This window comes from Rhinolophus ferrumequinum, chromosome 7 (genome assembly GCF_004115265.2).
Source record: "Rhinolophus ferrumequinum isolate MPI-CBG mRhiFer1 chromosome 7, mRhiFer1_v1.p, whole genome shotgun sequence".
In the NCBI taxonomy this organism is placed as follows: Eukaryota; Metazoa; Chordata; class Mammalia; order Chiroptera; family Rhinolophidae; genus Rhinolophus; species Rhinolophus ferrumequinum.
In genome coordinates this window covers 37,077,446-37,096,609 of record NC_046290.1, presented here as the reverse complement: position 1 = coordinate 37,096,609, position 19,164 = coordinate 37,077,446, and the positions used below count along the sequence as shown (strand labels likewise).

The following is a 19,164-nucleotide window of genomic DNA, read 5'->3' as shown; positions in this document are numbered from 1 at the left end:
TGTTTTATAACATTTCAAAGAAGATTTTTTTGTGACCTGTTTTAGAATGAAACAAAGCTCTAGTGTTCATTTCAATTAGAATTCGACGCAAACATTAGGGAATATTAAATTTTAAACTTCGGTAATTTATTAATATGAAATTATACATTTTCCTATCACAATTGTATGCGCTCATTGAAGGTTAGGACACTATGTATTTTCATGTATACTGAGAAATTGCATAGAGAAGACATTCTGTAAATGTTTGTTGACAATATCACTGGAAGTCCCTTAATGTATTATTTTTCCCTTAATTTTGATTCTTTGCATGCCACCTGTTTTTGTCTACCCAGGTAGGTGACCCTCCTGTCACTGAGTTCAGTTCAGGAAGCTCTTTTGACCCATGTGGACCTGTGTGGATATTTCTGGGACCTTCTCACTTGGGTTATTTTTAGTGCAGAGTCCTGAAAATGGCCCTTAGAGGCATACTTGGAAGCAAATATTTGGTAGAAACAGAGCTGGTGGCACAATTAGAACACTGAAGGAACTCAACATTTGCAGTGAATGTGCTGTGATGCAAACAGCTTGATAGCTGGGTGCTTCACCCTGCCCTGAGGTCCAAGATCAAGGCAAGCCTGCGCGGCATCCGAAGCGTCACTGCATCACACATCATGCATGAAATGAAGCTCGCACCATTCACACATCCCATTCACATGCTGTCCCTGTTGAATGCTGTGTCAGTAGGGTACCAAAATGAGCACTGGACCTTGGATTTTATATACAGGGATATATGGTCTTTTGTTAGCAGAGGGGACTTTTAAATACCTTAGCAGCCATTCTTGATCTTACCACCAAGAGCTTTGTGAATGAAGTCAGGTATAAAAAGTTACCTACCTTAAAAGATTATAAGTGTTGGAATTCACTCCTATGCCTCAGTCCAAATTCACATGTTGGAAACCCTTATTCCTAAATAAAAATGTATTCACGCTCTGTCTCTAGTTTAAGTTCAGCATTGTACCTAAAGAAGAAGGTAACAAGAAACAGAAATAGGCGTCCTAGGACTAAAAATAATACGAATTGAAGGGAGATGAAAAAATTATCTGACTAAGGCGGAGAAATTCCGGAATATAGTCTCTTAGATATTTATTGTAATCTCTAAAAAATAAAACAAGATAAACCCAAAGAACAAAAACCACTTTCTATACAGAATTCACATACAAACTTAATACCTAGTAGAGCACATACAGTTTTTACACAATTAATTTCAATAAGGAGAATTAAAACTTCACAATGTGAATACACTTTATAGCTTTAAACCCAGACAAGAGCTCCTGTGGACACATGAAGAGTCACGATATTTGCTGCACAGCAGTAGTTTTCAGCTACACATCATGATCACTATATAAAAGCATGAAGCTGTTATTCAATATTTTCTCAAGAAGATCTCCACAGTGCAGTCACTGAGAAAGGGAGGAACGTGCCGGGTTGCAAAGGAAGGTGTTCATCTGTGCACTTCCCAACGCCTTTTATGGGAAACATGAAACTACAGGAACATCTCTGGGTACACATCCGCCTGGTTGACATTGGATTAAACAATGTCTTGTGGTTTGGTACATGGGCAAAATGTCTAAATCGACTGTTCTAATGTGGCTTTAAAGGAATTTGTGTTTTGTGGCCAAGTCTGGGGCTGCTCAGCACAGAGAAATATGATGTTGCTGCAGCTTGTCTTCCTCATGGGGACAAAAAGAGAAACAAACTAGGATAATTTGATGGGTTTCAGAGGACCAGTTTGCTCTCTGGAGAAAAACAATGATTTATCGATGGCAGCTCTGTCACCCTTCCATTGACAGGTAACATTCTGTGACTTTTCCCACACATTTGCTTGGCACAATCCTCATATCTAATTTTTTTCTGGGATCACCTCTGACTTCTTAGTGGAGCCATTCTTGACTTTTCCAGTTCCTATAGGTCCCCCATTCTCTGTGCTCCTATATCCTGACATAACTTAGCATTTAGATTGTATCCTGGCTTTTTTCCCTCCTGCTTCAGTCATTAAGCTTATTAGCGGCCGGAGCCATACCTCTTCCATCTTTGATTCCCACAGCACTGAGCACATGGTATTCAATAACTGTGTAATGACTAACTAAACATTTACACACACTCTGAAATTCTTATTCTAATGTTGGCTTCCTGCTTACATTTTTTTTTTTTTTAATTTGGCACAAAGTCATCTCTAATCTCTCTGTTTCATCCACCTTCACCTGACTTCTTCAGTGGATTTGAGAGCTGAGTACAAAGTTCAGGCTATCACAGTTCAAATAGGGGCACGCACCACTGGTGGTAGCCCAAAGCCATTTAACAGGATTGGCACATCCTCACATGTCCATTTCAGGCAACTGCCATAGAGAGTACTGAAGGCTTCACATGATGTACAGATGGCCATGGTATCTAAAAGCAACTGCTTGCTCCTCATCATTTTGAGTGAACAACTCAACTTTTCTTTCTAAGGGTATCATGATTTACTCTGCTAATTAACGGAAAGGGCAAAGCACAACGTTAAATGAATGTTTTGCCTTAAGAATTGAACCCGCAAATAGTTTAAGGTAATTGGACCTAATTTAAACTTCATATACATAAACTCTGTTTTTGGTAAACCAGCAACAGGGCTTAATGACTTCATTCTGCATGTCAGTGAAGTTTTAGGACACCAACTGTGAGATTAACAAGGGGGGCTGAGGGTGAATACACGAGTTTAGGATGACATACCAAAGTGAGTTACGGAGTCTGACTTTTGTTTCTCTTCTCTCACTGGTGTGGACAATTGAGAATTGAAGTGAATATAACATTACCTATGACCTAAAAAACATCAATATCTTAGGATTCCCAGGGTTGACAGTATTAAATTTGCAAACAAAATACAAGGTTGAGTTACAATAAAATATACATGCAAATACAAGTGTTGAAAATTCTTAGTTGGCAGAACATGTGATCAACATTTCTGAGAAGAATAAAAATGACTTTTCCTTATGTGCTTACATTTTCTTAGGTATCTACGTTAGCCTCTTAAAAGAGGCTAAAGGAGAATTTAAACAAAGGAATGCCTATATGAAATAAACTAACAATCATTCTATCTTGAAAACAAAGTTCACAATTCTAAAAGCCAAAATTGACATATATTCGCAGATATTAAATGTTTGGTCTTAGAGGGGGAAAAAAGTACTTTGAAGTAGGCACAGAAGAGTTTCACATGACACCAATAAGGTATTTACTGTATAAATTGCACCACTAGACAAATACAGCTACAAGAAATAATTTGAATAAGTCACAGCCATCCACAGCATCTCACGCATTCATTATAATTCAGTCTTTCACACTAGTTTATATACACTGAGTAAGTCATTAAATATTGCACTTATTGGCCCATGAACCCTCAATTCTGAGGTGTTGAAAAATAGAAAACAAATCTATTTTTATAACATATTTCATGCAACATTTAAGACAGTTCAGTTCCACAAACACCATTAAGTAGTTGTACATTTGGACAGTCCAACGGTATCACATCACGTCTGACATTAACAATATATTAACAGGAATTACAGGACGCTTTCATTCAGCACACATCCGAGGGCTGCTGAGACAATACAGGGAAAACCGTCACACTGATACAGCAAACAATCCCCAGACCTCATTTTTATGCGGAGTATGGAGCCACTCGACAGATGTAAGTCATGCTCACTTCCCTGAAATGCTGAGTGTGGGTGGCTCATGTGCCATCTGTCTTTAAGAAGAGCATTTGGGAACCTAAGCAATGCCTGGTCCCCAAATACATGAATATGGAAATATTTCCATTAAGAACTAAAGTCACAGCCAACTCTCAATTGTCCACGATGAAGGAAAAGTATGAACATAGGTGAATAAAATACACAGGTAACCCCGAACCTCACTTCAAGGAGAAATGACTGGTGGAAACTCCACCAATAATAGTACTGATGGGAGGAAAATGGTGAAACTTGAGTGTCATTTCCTATTTTGGTCCTGTCATTCTGTGAGGATAGTACTTTAAAACACTGAAATTATAAAAAGAAATCGGGAAGTAGAAAAGATAACTGCAAATGGAAAATTTGATTTGTCCACTAGTTAGATGGTCTGATCTTAATAGTTGAGCTCTGACAGAGGTTTTGAAATAATTTCTTTTGTCTAGAATGTTTGCAAAATGCATTTTCTCCCTATCCTCTCTTTTTAATGGGAATTATGTGCACAAACACACAAATCAGTGAGAATAATTTATTTTGCGGAACTTTCTAAACAAAGTGTGAGTTACAGCTCAAAGATAGCAAAAGCTTCCTTCTCCCTAGCACTGAGAAAGCACCATATATGGAAATTTTCCTTCGTAAAAAAGGTGTCCGTGTGTTCACGTGTGTATGTTTTGGGAGGGGCAACACTATGTGTGTGGCCCACATGTAAATATTTTAATCCCTCAAAGGGAACTATTTAACTGGCGTGTCAAGCATTTCTGTAAAGGTTTTCAAGAAGAAAAATCTATATTTATTTATGAAAGACCAATAACAATAGGTAGCTAGAGTTTAGATAAATCCCTCAGACCTGTTTTTGCCCCCTTGAGGGAGACTGCATTTCTAGAACTTGGAGCCCTTTAGGTGCACTATAAGGATAAAGATGCTTTCGTTCTGGTCAGAAACTTCATCTTTTACCCAATTTGTTTCAATTCACCCCAGAATTGAAACTAGATTTATGTCTTTAACTGGCTTTGGTAAAAATTCACCTAAACTATAAAGGACTCTAAAAAGCTGACCCTAATGGCTCAGCTCCTCAGCAAGACTTCAGCATTTTACTGGTAAACTATTAAAGCACGGAAAGTATACACAAACAGGCAAGGCTAAGCAGAGCTGTGGAGGTTGCATCTTCCAGTGGGTGGTGAGAAAGGCCACATGGGTCTAGTTGCTCACGTGGCAACCTGACATAGCACACCAAGTGAGTCTACACACAAAGGAACAAAGAGTTCCAGTCATGCAAACTATAACGTAGAGAGAGAGGATTCTTCAGACAGAAAGATAGGCCACCACCCAATATGCCACAACAAAAATAGCTGATTGAGCATTCCGATAGTATGTGGAAATTATTAATGCACAATTTTTAGTCTAGAAAGGTTTTAGTTGTAACTTTAAAACAAGATTTATCTCAGTTTTTCACCTGTAGCTACTACCTCAGCCTTGAGATAGCTTGGTAGAGTATGGATACATGTTTATATAGCCCCACAAATGTCACACGCTGTCTGAAGGATGGCATGGGACATCTTCACCAAGCCCTAACATACACATTGGATAAACTATGTTACAATGAGCTACTGATTGCCAACTCCCGTGCTCCAAAATTAATGTTGCTTCATGGAAGTTCAATTAATAGTGGACTATATTTTACTTTTTAGAAAGAATATTGCATACCTGAAAGTCTATTGTCAGCATAGATGTAGTTAAAATTGGAAGTTTAAATTGGTTCCTCAAAAATAACCAATATGATGAACAAAAATTATAGATGAAAGTAAAGTAGGTGAAATGTGTATTTGTTCATTGAATATATAAATGTGTTACATAATTTGAGTTGTAATTTTGTAGAATTTATACTTCATGTTTATGATAGTAATGTCGCAACTTCATGCTACAACTGAGGTCATCATCATACTTCTCCTTCCAAATAAAACTCTTAGCACTTACTAGGCAGCAAAGGGATATTGACTTCAAGTGAATTGAAGGAGGAACGATAAGAACCTCTTTGTTCGGGCTGGCCGGGTGGCCCAGGCGGTTGGAGCGCCGAGCTCCTAACCCTGAAGGCCTCTGGTTTGAATCCCCCATGGGCCAGTGAGCTGTACTCTCTACAGGTAAGATTGTGAACAACAGCTGTCCCTGGAGCTGGGCTGCCACGAGCTGCAGTGTGCTGCCCTGGGCTACCGTGTGCTGCCATGACTGGCCAGTGGTCAGTGTGTAGTGGCCGGTAGCCGTCTTTGGCCGGCAGCTGGTGAGAGCGGCCACATGCTGCCATGAGCTGCCGGGGGTCAGAGTGGCCGGCGTGAGCGGGTGTCTCAGCCGGTGACAGCTGTGTGCTACACAATTAGACTGAGAAACAATGGCTTGAACCGGAGTGGGTGGAGGGAGGCAGGAGAAAACGGGGAAATATATATATATATATATATATATATATATATATATATAAATAAAAATAAAAAAAGAACCTCTTTGTTCATGTAGTCTTTAGAAGTTCATCAAGGCAACCGAAGCTATTCAGTGGAAGCAGAAGCAATGAACTAAGTCACTGTCCTGAAGCCATTCTTAGCCTGTAGGTGTGAGGCTAGCTTGCCCACTGCCATGTTAGGACTTAAGAAACTTCAGGTACCTTCTACATCCACTCATATCCCAAAAAAATATCCCCAAAAAACTGAAATGCAGATCCACTCTGTGGATGGCTATTTGATGAAATAATTTCCAGTCCAATGTTTCGATGCTATTAGAAACAGAAAGAAATGCACCCAAACCAAAGCTCTTGGAAGTACTTCCTCAAAACAGTGAAGGTTGGTTTCTATTAGTGATCGGAGGGATGGGGGTGATGAGGCAATAGGTGGCAGAGGAAGAGAAATTCAGACGTGAAACACTAATGGAATGATGTCGAAGACAAAAAAAATGGATGTCTAAAATTTACAAGTTAACAAGCATATATTTTTAAGGTGTCTTGTTCTTTTGAATACACATTTGTGCCATTAGTAAATGCCATTAGTAAAAATGACCTGTTGGTTATTTAAGCAGTTGGCAGGTGGGAAGCATGTAGGAGGTATTGTGTGTGGTTGTGTGTGGGTGTGCGGAAGGCTGAAAAACCTTGGACCTGTAGTGTTGTAACGTGTGAGTAATATAGCTTGATGCTGATAATAGAAGCTCACTTAGTTAACCCGTGACTGCTTCCTCTTTTGCCACATTTGATTTTAAAGCCAGGGTCTCTTGATGAAATTAGGAATAGAGAATATACAGCAGAAACATAGGTGGTGTTCATTCACTCGAGCTCTGTGGCAATCTTCTCTGGAAACTTCTCACTTGATGAACTTCACACCAGGGTGGGAGTTTCGAAACTGAGAATCAGTTAGGAAGGCTTCATTACCATGGGGGTTTGGAGAAAGAAATTATTGAATGTTCCTTGGCAATGATACCAGGCTGTCGCCTCATCATCCTCCCCTGACTGGCATAAAGTAGTGTGACTTTGGCATGTTGGATACCGGGTAAGTGGGCACTTGGTTTAGTTCTTCCGGTCTGTAGGGCCAATTAATTCCAATAGCAGTCAGTTCTTCAGGGAAAAGGTTTACAAGAGAGCAAAACTCATCTCTTTCCCTTCCACTTGTCTACCCTCTCTCGTTTTGCTTTACCATTTGACAATAACGCTTTCCATTTTACAATAATACACATATTAAGGTCCTTCTGAAAAAGCTATCGGGAACATCTTATTTAGGCCTTTGACATCTGTATGGATGTGTGGGAAGGGGGCTGCCTTTATTGTTTCACATTAGGTTGTAAAAGTAACAATTATATCATTTAACATGGCCACTTCCTAGTCCAGGTTATAGAAATATTACAACATCACGCTATTAGGCTGCTGTTGTAAACAAATCTGCTTTGATGCCCCCCACCACCTCTGTATCCATTCACTCTAATTTCTGTAATTTTTGAACCTGGTGGTCCCATTAAATCTAATAAAGCATTAATGTTTTCTTGTCTTCACTAAGTTAAGGCCTGTCTTGCAGGTTGCTGAAGTGAAAATTTATTACTAATTAGTGGATCTTAAGCTAAGGATGTGAGAAAGAACATGGATATGCTTAAAACATCCCAAATGCTCTCTTGTGATTTTTCATTTTCTAACTTACTAATAATGTATGTGACCTAGTTCCCTGACTTGTAGGCGTTTTATTCCCCAGAAATCTCTTTAGACATATGCATGTTTCCCTACCAATATCTTTGCCCAATAAACTTACACCCCACCCTTAATTTCATGGGAAGGTTCTCTATTTTTCAAAAAAGGAAAACATCTTTAGTACGACCACCAAAAAGGGGAAATTCACCTACCAGGACTATCCTTCTAAGTCTGCCACTCTGTGCCTGCTGCTTTCTGCAAGTCTTAGTTGTAAGCAATGTCGGGTGGTGACACTGACACCAAGTTTTCCTTCAGTGCTGCCAGAATAGCTGGTGGCATTTGCTTGCCTGTGATTCATCTGTGGTCTTCAGGAAATGTGGGAGAAAAGACCTGGTGTTCACATGGTTTCCTTCCTCCTCTCAAATTGCTTATGGCATCCTCAAGTGTTTCTGTAACTCTCAGCTCCCAAGAGTATATTCTCTGAGTAACTGAAGCTTGTTTAAAGGCTTACAGAACGAGGATATGCTTCAGAATTAGGTTGAATACGCGGGTTGAAAAAGATTAGAGATGAAAATTCTTTTCCTCAACCTGGGAACAATTGAGATACTGTTTAAATAATGTCTAATTAGGTAAGTGAACTTAGCTGAGGTGTGAACAGACGCAATGGTTGGGGGAAGTCTGTATCCTATAAGAGGGGCTCTAAAAGCTTCAATTTAATCTCTATTCCAAGAGGTGGTGATGGTCCTAGAAAGTCGTGGTGACGGTAGTGTATGTCATGGGGTCTAGTCATTAAGGAAATGAGAGGCACTCAGGCCTTAGCATTCTACAGCTACTCATACTTTTGTTGGTCAAAATGCTTATTGCACAACATTCAGCAGGTACCTCTCAGTTCGTCAGTGCCTCAAATATTCAGAATGTTCGGTAGAATCAGTGGAAAGAGCAATGTTGGGTTAGTGTAGTCCTTATTTAAACATAAACTAAGATTGATTAAATCTAGTTACTTTCGGGTATATATTAACTTCTTAGAAACTTGCAAAGGCCTGAACCACAACATTTCAATTTTTTATAGTCAATTGTACCCTCAGTTATTAATGACACTGAAAAATAGACATATTTTCTGAACAGTAAACTGACCAGAAAACTGGTCATTTATTCAGGAAATATGAGTAATATTTCCACTTGATTTTCCATTAAGAGTAAAGCAAATAAGGTCTCCTGAGACCTCTCTGTGTCTTCCCCATCCCAGTACAAACAATTCCTTGGTTATCATCCCTACAGGTGAATCACATAATTGGAACCAGTGGCACAAAAGTCAGTTGTAGTAAAATTATCGTCTGAAGTCCCAGAAGTAGCTTGATCTGAGAAGAAATCTGAAACATAAAGAGCCTAGAAGACAAATAACAAATCACATGCAAATACCAGATGTGTATACATGGACAGTCCTTACAAATTTAAGATCACATATTTGCCACATATTAACACAGGGAATCTCCCAGGAATTCAATGCATATACTAGCCATTGGCATCTAAGATTTCCCTCAAATAATTAGTAGGCAGTATAAATGAAGGCTCACTGACCACTTATAAATGCTGTTTGTTGGTAACCACGCCCCCTAGAGCTCGCTGCCTGTGTGTGTGAGGACATTAACAGCCACAGTTGGGCTGTGGTGGAGGAGGGGTTTCCTTGAGTCTTGTGTTCTGCTTTGCAGCAGTGATGGTCGGATCAGTCTCCAAACTCTCTGACATTTTGTCACAGATGATATCCACAAGGCGTTCAAATGTCTGCTTGACATTAATGTTATCCTTGGCACTGGTTTCAAAAAACTCAAACCCTGGAAGAAACACAGGGAAACACATGTTGGTCATTTCCTACTTCTGCTGAAATCAAATGGGACGTGACTCTGGTGTTGATTGCTGATGGAGTGATGACGGGACAGTAGTGGGTGGTGGGTGTGGTTTGGGTGAGAGGCAAGAGGCAGGCATGAGGTGGCAGCTGAGCAAATGCTACCATCTTGCTACCATCAACAAAAGTTATGTTAGGTTGGTGCAAACGTAATTGCAGCTTTTGCAATTTTTAACCTTTTAAACCGCAATTACTCTTGCACCAACCTAATAACATGGAATTGGTGATGCTTACATGCTCTTTTTCTCTGTTGACTCACTTATGCTACCAGCATGGCTCGGTAGAATAAAACTAATCCTTTGGCAAGAGTTAGTAATGGCAGCATTAAGAATCCTCAACGCTGAATCTGTCTTTGCTGTCCTTTCCCTCAACCCGTGGCCCACCATGTTGTCTCTTGTAATCTTTCCTAGGACTGGTGTTACTTGGCATTTTTTATTTCCCCATTTTGGAATCTACCTGAATGATTAATTTTCATTTTCTAAAAAATTAATTCATGTGCATATATTCTGCTGCAAAAGGGATCACCAAACTCCAACACAGTCTAGCTCCAACTTTTTCCATGTCTGCCCTACTGCTGCCCAGGGAAAGGTTTGAGGGTGGCCTTTTGGTAAAACTCCAGTATATAAAGGTGGACGCAAGGTGGCACTAAATCATCATTGGATTTACCTTAAGCGAGCTTCAACCTCTAGGAAATTTTCAGTGGTGTTAGCTTAACAGCCCTCCCGGGCTTTGTATAGCATTGTATCTATTGGTGGTGATGTTTCCATAGCTTCTGTTATCTATCAGCAGCAATGTTTTTACCAACATCTGGGAAAGGACACTTTGATAAATTTCAAATGAGACACCAGAATTGTAAGAAGGTATGTATTAAAAAAGATGCAGTGACAGTTTCACACTTCTACTTCTGTGGCACTGTACCTGAGCAGAGAAGCAGCTTTTAATATGCTGCTCTGTACACATTCTTATCACTCCATTGTTTGCATGCACATTCCACTGGCTGGGCTTGCCAGTCAGTTACCATGACAACCTCCCCACTAGGCCAGCCAAAGATTGCTCTAGTCCATTTAGGGGGCTTTGATTTAGGATGTATTGGGCTGAACACAGAAATACTTTCTTAATCCATTTTGAATTTTACACCCTATAAATCCTGCTGGTTACATCTGGCCCTATCTCAGAGGAGCCACTTAGATTCAGAATGATTAAATCATGCGATTTTTATCCCAGCTCTTGGGGCCAAAGGAGAGTGGACTAACATTTTCCATTGCATCCATGTCAAAATCCCTTTGATAACCCAGAAATACTTATTTTCTAAAGTAGTATTGAAGAGGGTAGATAACAAAAAGTAACTCTCATGAGTTAAAATTTCTAATTTATTTGTAATACTGTATGTTTAGTTAGATGACTTATCTGAGCTCTAATTTCACTGGCTACTCTGTATCCTATTGTTAAAATCAAGTGAATAATTGCAGGATTTGAGCTGAAGGAACATGAGCAGAGCCAAGGTCTAATGAAATAGTGGTGGATACTTTAAACCCTTTTTTGGCTTATCTTTGTTTTCTCTCTCTGGGTAGTGCTTATATAGCTCTCTTACATCCTGTATTTCTTTACAGAAAAGCCTATTTGACGTCAACAGCACTCTTTTCTAATGTTTGCATAACATAGGGCTAGATCACTCACCTTTCAGATTCAGATTTTGGAAAGGGCAGTATGAATCTAAGCAATCTCCTTATTGCTAAGATATCAGAACTATCTGGAGTGGGGATTTTTCCAGTGCTTTATGTCACAGGATACCAAGACCCCACTGAAGAAGTCCAAATCCTTGGCTGAGACTTGAGAAAAGAAATCCTCCAATTTTGCACAAAGTTTTCACTCACAGGTTTAATTCTCCTGTCTCTTCTAACTAACATGTCTTTTACTTATTAGCATGATTTGGGAAGGCACTGGACTTGGTGTGCGTCATATTACATTTAGCCATTGTGAAAATATGGCAGTACACACAAGGCTTTGTCAAATGTGACTCTTTTTATCTGGGCTTTGAGACACCCCATGATGCCAGTATACAATTTGAGGTCAGTAAAATGTCCTTAGTCACAAGAGCCACAGTGTCCTGACATGATTTAACCTGGAACCCCAGGAAGATATGGCTATTAAGGAGATAGTGCCCCAGGAAAAGAACACCACGTTATAAGAGCCCATCATTTATCCAGCATTGCTGGAGAAGTAGGTGCCATAATATAGTGAGAGGGATGGATGGTCAATCAGAAGATGTGTGATCTAGCCACACTAACAATACTTACTAGCTTTGAGGCAAGTCATGTTTTTATTCTAATGTTTATGACATTTGCCTTACTTAGCTTCCAGGGCTATCATGAGGCTCAAATGAGAAAAAATGTAGAGTGCCAAGCAAATCAGAAATGCTATGTAACAACAGTAATAATAAACTAACATTTGACCAGTTACGATATAGCAGGTACCATTCAAAACATGTTATACATTTTAACTCATTTTATCCATGAGGTAGGTGCCAATATTTTCTCCAATTTCCTGATAAGGAAAGAGAGCCACAAAATGGCTAAGTTCTTTGCTTGAGCATTTACTTGTTCAGCTAGTAATGGCAAAGCTGGCATTTGAACAATTAACCTGGATACTCTCCTGCCCCTCCAGATACCCTGAAGTATTATACTATGTGGTTCCAGTTGAACTGGAAATTCTATGTTAATTAATAATCACACTATAAACTTTCAATAATTTAAATAATTAGAAAGTAAGATTTAACACTGTCAGTGAACAAACAGATCATCTTCTCTAAATGATTCCAAAGGTATTCTGATATCTTGTGTTGCTTAAGATTCATACAGGTGGCCTTCAGCTGTATCTCTATACAGGATTATACATGGTTGACCCTTGAACAATGCTGGGGTTAGGAGCACTGACCCCTTTACAGTCGAAAATCTGCATGTAATTTTTGACTCCCCCAAAATATAGCTATAGTCATCCCTCAGTGTCCATGAAGGATTGATTCCAGGACCATCCCCCACCCCCACGCCTGTAGATACCGAAATCCGCAAATGCTCAAGTCCCTTATATAAAATGGTGTAGAACAATGTATGCAGTCTGCCTCTGCATCTGAGGATTCTTAACCACAGATAGACAATACTGTTTCTGATCCATAGTTGGTTGAATGCATGGATGGGAAATGGAGGGCTGGATGTATAACAATTTATTGAAAAATACCTCTATAAGGGGATCCACACAGTTCAAGCCCATGTTATTCAAGGGTCAACTGTAAAAGGTTCTGAAAATTAGACTTTCTCTCATTGACCAGATATGCTATTTGTCATAAAATGAGATATTCGGGATAAAAATCAACATCATCACTATTTTAGCATGCAATTGTTTGGATTCAGAGAAAATGTGAATTTAGCATGCAATAAATAATTCTCCATACACTGCATGAAGTCTATATATTCATGCAATCACGTATGTGTGAGGCCACTCAAACCTCACCCCAATGTGTGCCCAAAGCTCATGGCCTATATCATAACCATAAATCCAAATACATTAGCCTTTCTTCTTCTAAGGTATTGTTGTATTTTATGGCTGCTACCTCCCAGAATCTCAGTATTTTAACTTCAACTATAGCAAATGACCTTGTTCTTACAAATCTTTAAACTCCCATCCACACACATGAACATCAGTGGGAAGCCAGCACTTCAGTTAATGGTGCTTAGGAAACAGTCTTTCTTCTAAAACTTTTAAACTCATTCATGTCCAATTTACTAGGTAGGACAGCATGGTTCAGCAGATCAAATAAGTAGCCCAAGGTCACACAGCAAGTCAACTGTGAAGGCTGCCAGAGATATCCTGATAAATAGGTTACTGATTTAGCTTCCAGCCTTGGACACCTGTCTCTCAGACTACATCATCCGATATTAATAATTTCAGCATTCACACGTGTCTTCATCACTGAATCAGTGAACACTTTCAATTAGCCATAGAAACTCTGATTATCCTTTCTCATCTTCCCTCATCAGAACCTTTCTAATTTCTCTCTAATACAGACAGCACTGTTCCCAAGTTGGATGAGCCTTGCACTATGGACCAATGCATTTCTGTTTTCAGCCTTTTCATGCCTGATCCTGGAAAGACCTATCCTTTATAGGTACTGCTGGATCTGAATCTATATATGATCTCTTCTTTCAGATTTACTTGATATTTGGGACTGGAAAGAAGCTTGGAAAGAATTCCTATGTAAAATATATTAGTTATGCTGAGGGAAGAATCACATAGCTGACCTGTGTCATCTTCACGTATATAGATTGCTGAAGGGGAAGTATGGAGAGGTGGTGTAAACTGGATTTTACCCTAGTGCCTGAGAGATGTGATTCTACATCCTCACTTCATATCATTGGAAGTCTACCTGCATTAAAATCCCATAAAGTGTTTAAAAGCTTCTAACCTCCACAGGCAACAGGCCTCAGAGTGTCCTGGCTTTTTGCGGAGCTACCCCAAACCTAGTACTGGCAGGGTGGCCTCTCCCACGTGTCTTTAGGTCCAGCACAGGCAGCGACCAAATGTGGATCGCTATGTAGCTCCCACTAGGTAGTCCTCCAGCTGATGACAGGCAGTGACTGACCTTGGACTGCACCAGAACACCTCCCAAGAGGCCCCAGAACCAACATACTTGGAGGTTGGCTTTAGACCACAGCAGAGCACTGCCCAATTAGCCCCGCAAGTGGCACACCCAAATGGCGGTCTCAACAGGCACCAGAGTTCATTGGGGCAAATTCCACTCTGAGGAGTATGTCCTCTGAACAGCAGCCCTTTTAGCTGTAGACATGGCTAAACACCACAGCCAGTCAGTCTGAGGATCAATCCCACCCACTCGTGTGCCAACAGCAATGAAGGCTCAACTACAACTGTAGGACACACACAACCCACACAGGGGAAACTCCTGGAGCACCTAGTGCAGGTGACCAGGGAGACTGTGCCACTTGTCCCAACAGGACATCTACTACATAAGGCCACCCGGCCAAGACTGGGAGACATAGCAGATCTACCTAATACATAGAAACAAACAGAGAGGTAATCAAAGTGAGGAAATAAAAAATACTTCCCAAAAGAAAGAACAGGAGAAAACTCCAGAAAAAGAACTAAATGAAATGGAGGCAAGCAACTTACCAGAGATAGAGTTCAAAACACTGGTTATAAGGATGCTCAAGGTACTTAGTGAGAACTTTAACAAAGAGACAGCAAGCATAAAAAAGGACACAAAAACCATAAAAAAGAACCAATCAGAAGTAAATAATACAATAATTGAAATGAAGAATGTACTAGAAGGAATGGCTAGTAGACTAGATGAAACAAAGGATTGAATCAGCAATTTGGAAGACAAGGTACCATAAAACACACAATCAGAACAGTAAAAAGAAAAAAAATAATAATAAAAAAATGAGGATAGTTTAAGAGACCTCTGGGACAACATCAAGCATACCAACATTCTTATCATAGTGTCAATGATATGGTAATAACTATGTATAGTGCCAGGTGGGTACCAGACTAACCAGGTGCTCACTTATTAAATTATATAAATGTCTAATCACTATGCTGTACACCTGAAATTAATATAAAATAATATTGAATGTCAACTGTAATTGAAAAACTAAAAAGGGTAGGGGGAAGGTGAAGGGCAATAAGAGGTCCAAATTTCCAGGTCTAAAACAAATAAGTCATGGGGATGTAATGTACAACACGGGGAATATAGTCAATAATATTGTGACAGCATGATATGGTGTCAGATGTTTGCTGAACATATTATGGTGATCACTTCTTTAGGTATATAAATGTTGAATAACTCTGGCATACACCTGAAACTGACATAATGTATGTTACCTATATTTTTTAATAAAAATATTTTTTAAAAAATCTGTTACATTTGTATACACCGATGATGAATTATCAGAAAGAGAAATTAAGAAAACAATCCCATTTACAATTGCATCAAAAAGAATAAATTACCTAGGAATAAAGTTAACCAAAAAGGTGAAAGACCTGTACACTGAACACTAAGACAAAGAAATTAAAGAAAATGCAAATAAATGCAAAGAGATTTCATTTTCATGGATTGGAAGAATTAACATTAAAATGTCCATACTACCCAAAGCAATATACAGATTCAATGCAATTCCTCTAACAAGTTCAGTGGCACTTTTCACAGAACTAAAACAAACAATCCTAAAATTCTATGGAACTACAAAAAGACCTTGAACAGTTAAAGCAATCTTTAGGAAGCAGAACAAAGCTGGAAGCGTCACACTCCATGATTTCAAACTATATTACACGGCTATAGTAATCAAAATTGTATGATATTGGCCTAAAAACAGATATATAGGTCAAAGAAACAAAACAGAGAGGCCAAAAAATAAAGCTCTTCATGCACGCTCAACTGATTCATGACAAAGGAGCGAAGAATATACAATGGAGAAAGGCCAGTCTCTTTAAAAAATGATGCTGAGAAAATTGGGCAGCCATATTCAAAAGAATGAAACTGGACTATTATCTTACACCATAAACAAAAATGAATTCAAAATGGATTAAAGACTTGAATGTAAGACTCCAAACTATAAATCTACTTGACATTGGCTTGGGGATGATTGTTTGGATTTGACACCAGAAACAAAGGCAATAAAGCAAAAAGAAACAACTGGGACTATATCAAATCATATCGAAAAGGTTCTGCACAGCAAAGGAAATAATCAACAAAATGAAAAGGCAACCTTCTGAATGGGAGTAAATATTTTCAAATCATATATCTGATGAAGTGTTAATATGGAAAATATATAAAGAACTCATACAACACAATAGAAAAAAAACAAAAAATCCTATTAGAAAATGGACAGAGGATCTGAATAGACACTTTTCCAAAGAAGATATACAGATGGCCAATAGGTATATGAAAAGATGCTCAACATCACTAATCATCATGGAAATGCAAATCAAAACCACAATGAGGTATTATCGCACTCCTGTTAGAATGGATAAAAAAAGACAAGAAATAACAAATGTTGGAAAGGACGTGGAGAGAAGTAAACCCCTGCACACACTAAAATCATACTGCAGTAATTTATTTTCATCTCTAGTTGTTAAAAATCTATTTACGCGTCCTTCAAATTTTATTCCCAAAATCCTAAATAAGACATTCTATTTCCAGATTACATTTGCAGTCCCAGTGTCTTTCCCTTTTCTGTGGGTTGGATGAACCAGAAAGGCAAGGGTAGGTCATTCTACTGCCAGGTGGGTGACATTTGGGCCAGAATTTAGGATTGCTGCCTGAGCAGCAGGATGAGCTGTTGTGTTAGCTTGTATCATGCTGAGACCTAGCCTGGAGACAGACATCAGGAGGAGGAATCAATGCGGATTTTGACTCACTTGCTTCAAGAAGAACCACAGAAAGCAGACCAAAGCAGTAGAGAAGCAAGAGCCGGAACTCAGCCAGTTTTGTGTTGCTAAAATAAGTGGTTAAGTATTCCAGTCTGAGTGCTTGTCCTGAGCCAGGCATGACCAGATGGTAGTTTCTGTTTTGTCAGGACTCTGAAACTATGCAAGGGTCATTCTATGGCCTTGACAAATCCTGGTTGATGTGGACAAAATTTCCTCCCTGTCCTACCCTCTCTAGATATAAGTTTTAAATACTCTTGACATGGCGGAAAGCTCTGATTCAGCAACACAAAGGAAAAGAAGCTACCTGAGCTCACTGGTGCAACAGCTGCCCATGCTACGATCCATCATTCTCAGCAGAACAAAATCCAACCTGCACAGACTGTCATTCACGTACCACCTTATTGACTCCCTCAGCAATCCCCTTCCAGACATCCCCAACTATTTCACCCAAATTATTTCAGTCAAACGTGTCTACTTCCTATCTGGTGAAAAGATTCAACATAAGTTCCTTGCAGCTTTGACCATGCTCGTTTCCTCCTGAAGCATGATCCCTCATTCTTTCCCTCTTCTCAATCCAACTTACTCTTCAAGACAGAGATTTCTGTGTGTTATACCTGGCCTCCAGACTTTTACAAAATTTGAGCCACCATTTAAAAATTCAGATTGCTAGAAGAATGTCACCAACATGGCAACATAGGTCATTCTTGACTTTGCTCTCCCTCACAAGGGGAACAATTAACAATTTATGTAGAAGACACCACTGAAAGAATTCTAAAACATGGGAGGAGAGGCTGAAGCAATCCCCTTTACCACAGAGACCAAGAAAGACCACATTAGAATGGTAAAAGGAGCAGCTATGGGCTGACTACATTGCCTCACCCTAGGCTGGTGCAAAACCATGCTCAGAGGTATACCCTGAGCCTACATATTCTCCAGTGGGAAAAGTAAGCACAGGGTGGACATCCAGCTCCTCCCAGCAGCATGGGTCACTTCTTGGGAGCCTCCACTCAGGTCTCATTCCCATGGGATTGTGGGGAATATCTGGGGCTCAACCAGTGTGAATTGTGACAGAAAAGGGGGAATGGACTTGCAAGATCCAACAACTTGGATCTTGGCAGACTGAGCTCCTACTTGCAGCACCCAACTAGCCGTCCCAACCAGCAGTTTTGCCCATCTGAACAGCCAAGATGGTGGCACAGTTTGACCATGGAACTCAGTGGGATATAGGTTTGCCTGATTTAGGTCCACAAAGAAAGACCTTTGCTGGCCCTGCAATTTGGTCTGCCTCTACCCAGGCAGGGGAGCTAAGTCATGGACCACACTATTGCTGAGTATAGCTCCCAGCCTTGCCTGACCAAGAAGGCTGGCAAGGACACTGGGAAGCTGTACCCCAGCAATACTCAAGCAAGCAGTCCATTTGGCAAAGTTGAAAATCTGCAGAGCAAAGTCAGTGGCTATTTGGCTAGGAAACTTCAGGCCTGGGTCAGCTTGTGTCAGGATCAAAAACAAAAGGCCTTTCTAGACTTGGAGCTGGTTTTCATGCTCTGCCTGGGAAGGGAAACTAATTCATAGGCCTGACATTGCTGAATATAGCCTTTATCCCAATCAACTATGGAACGTAACTAGTGCATTTGGGGAGCTTTACAGCTTATTCAACCGCCCTGATTATAGTGGCACTTGAACAGAGAGCACAGCCCATGACTTTCCCTATCTACAGAGAAAAAAACAATGGCCCTATGCATCCAGAGAATTCAATGCACAGTCTTGCCTGATTCATCTTCCCCAATAAGAAGCTAAGCAGCCCCTGGGGCCTGTCCTGCTGCCCTCTCAGAGCAGGGAAGCTAATTCATAGTGCCATCCACTGCTGATTATGGTACCCAGTTCCAACCATCTAGTAAGCCTGACCAGAGAACTCAGGCAAATAGGGAGCCCACCCTATA

The 19,164-nt window shown here is 39.9% G+C and overlaps 1 protein-coding gene across 2 annotated transcripts in view; it reads right to left on the bottom strand.

Annotated features, from left to right (window-relative positions):
• Positions 1-1,082: 1,082 nt before the first annotated feature.
• Positions 1,083-19,164, bottom strand: part of RAB3C (RAB3C, member RAS oncogene family) — a 234,016-nt gene continuing 215,934 nt past the window's right edge. Inside the window, exon 5 of one of the 2 annotated variants that reach the window (XM_033110554.1) lies at positions 1,083-9,713. In XM_033110554.1, the coding sequence (XP_032966445.1) occupies positions 9,526-9,713 (188 nt within the window). In that variant the 3' untranslated portion in view covers positions 1,083-9,525. The remainder of the gene's footprint in view (positions 9,714-19,164) is intronic. The other variant, XM_033110553.1, reaches the window with a different exon arrangement.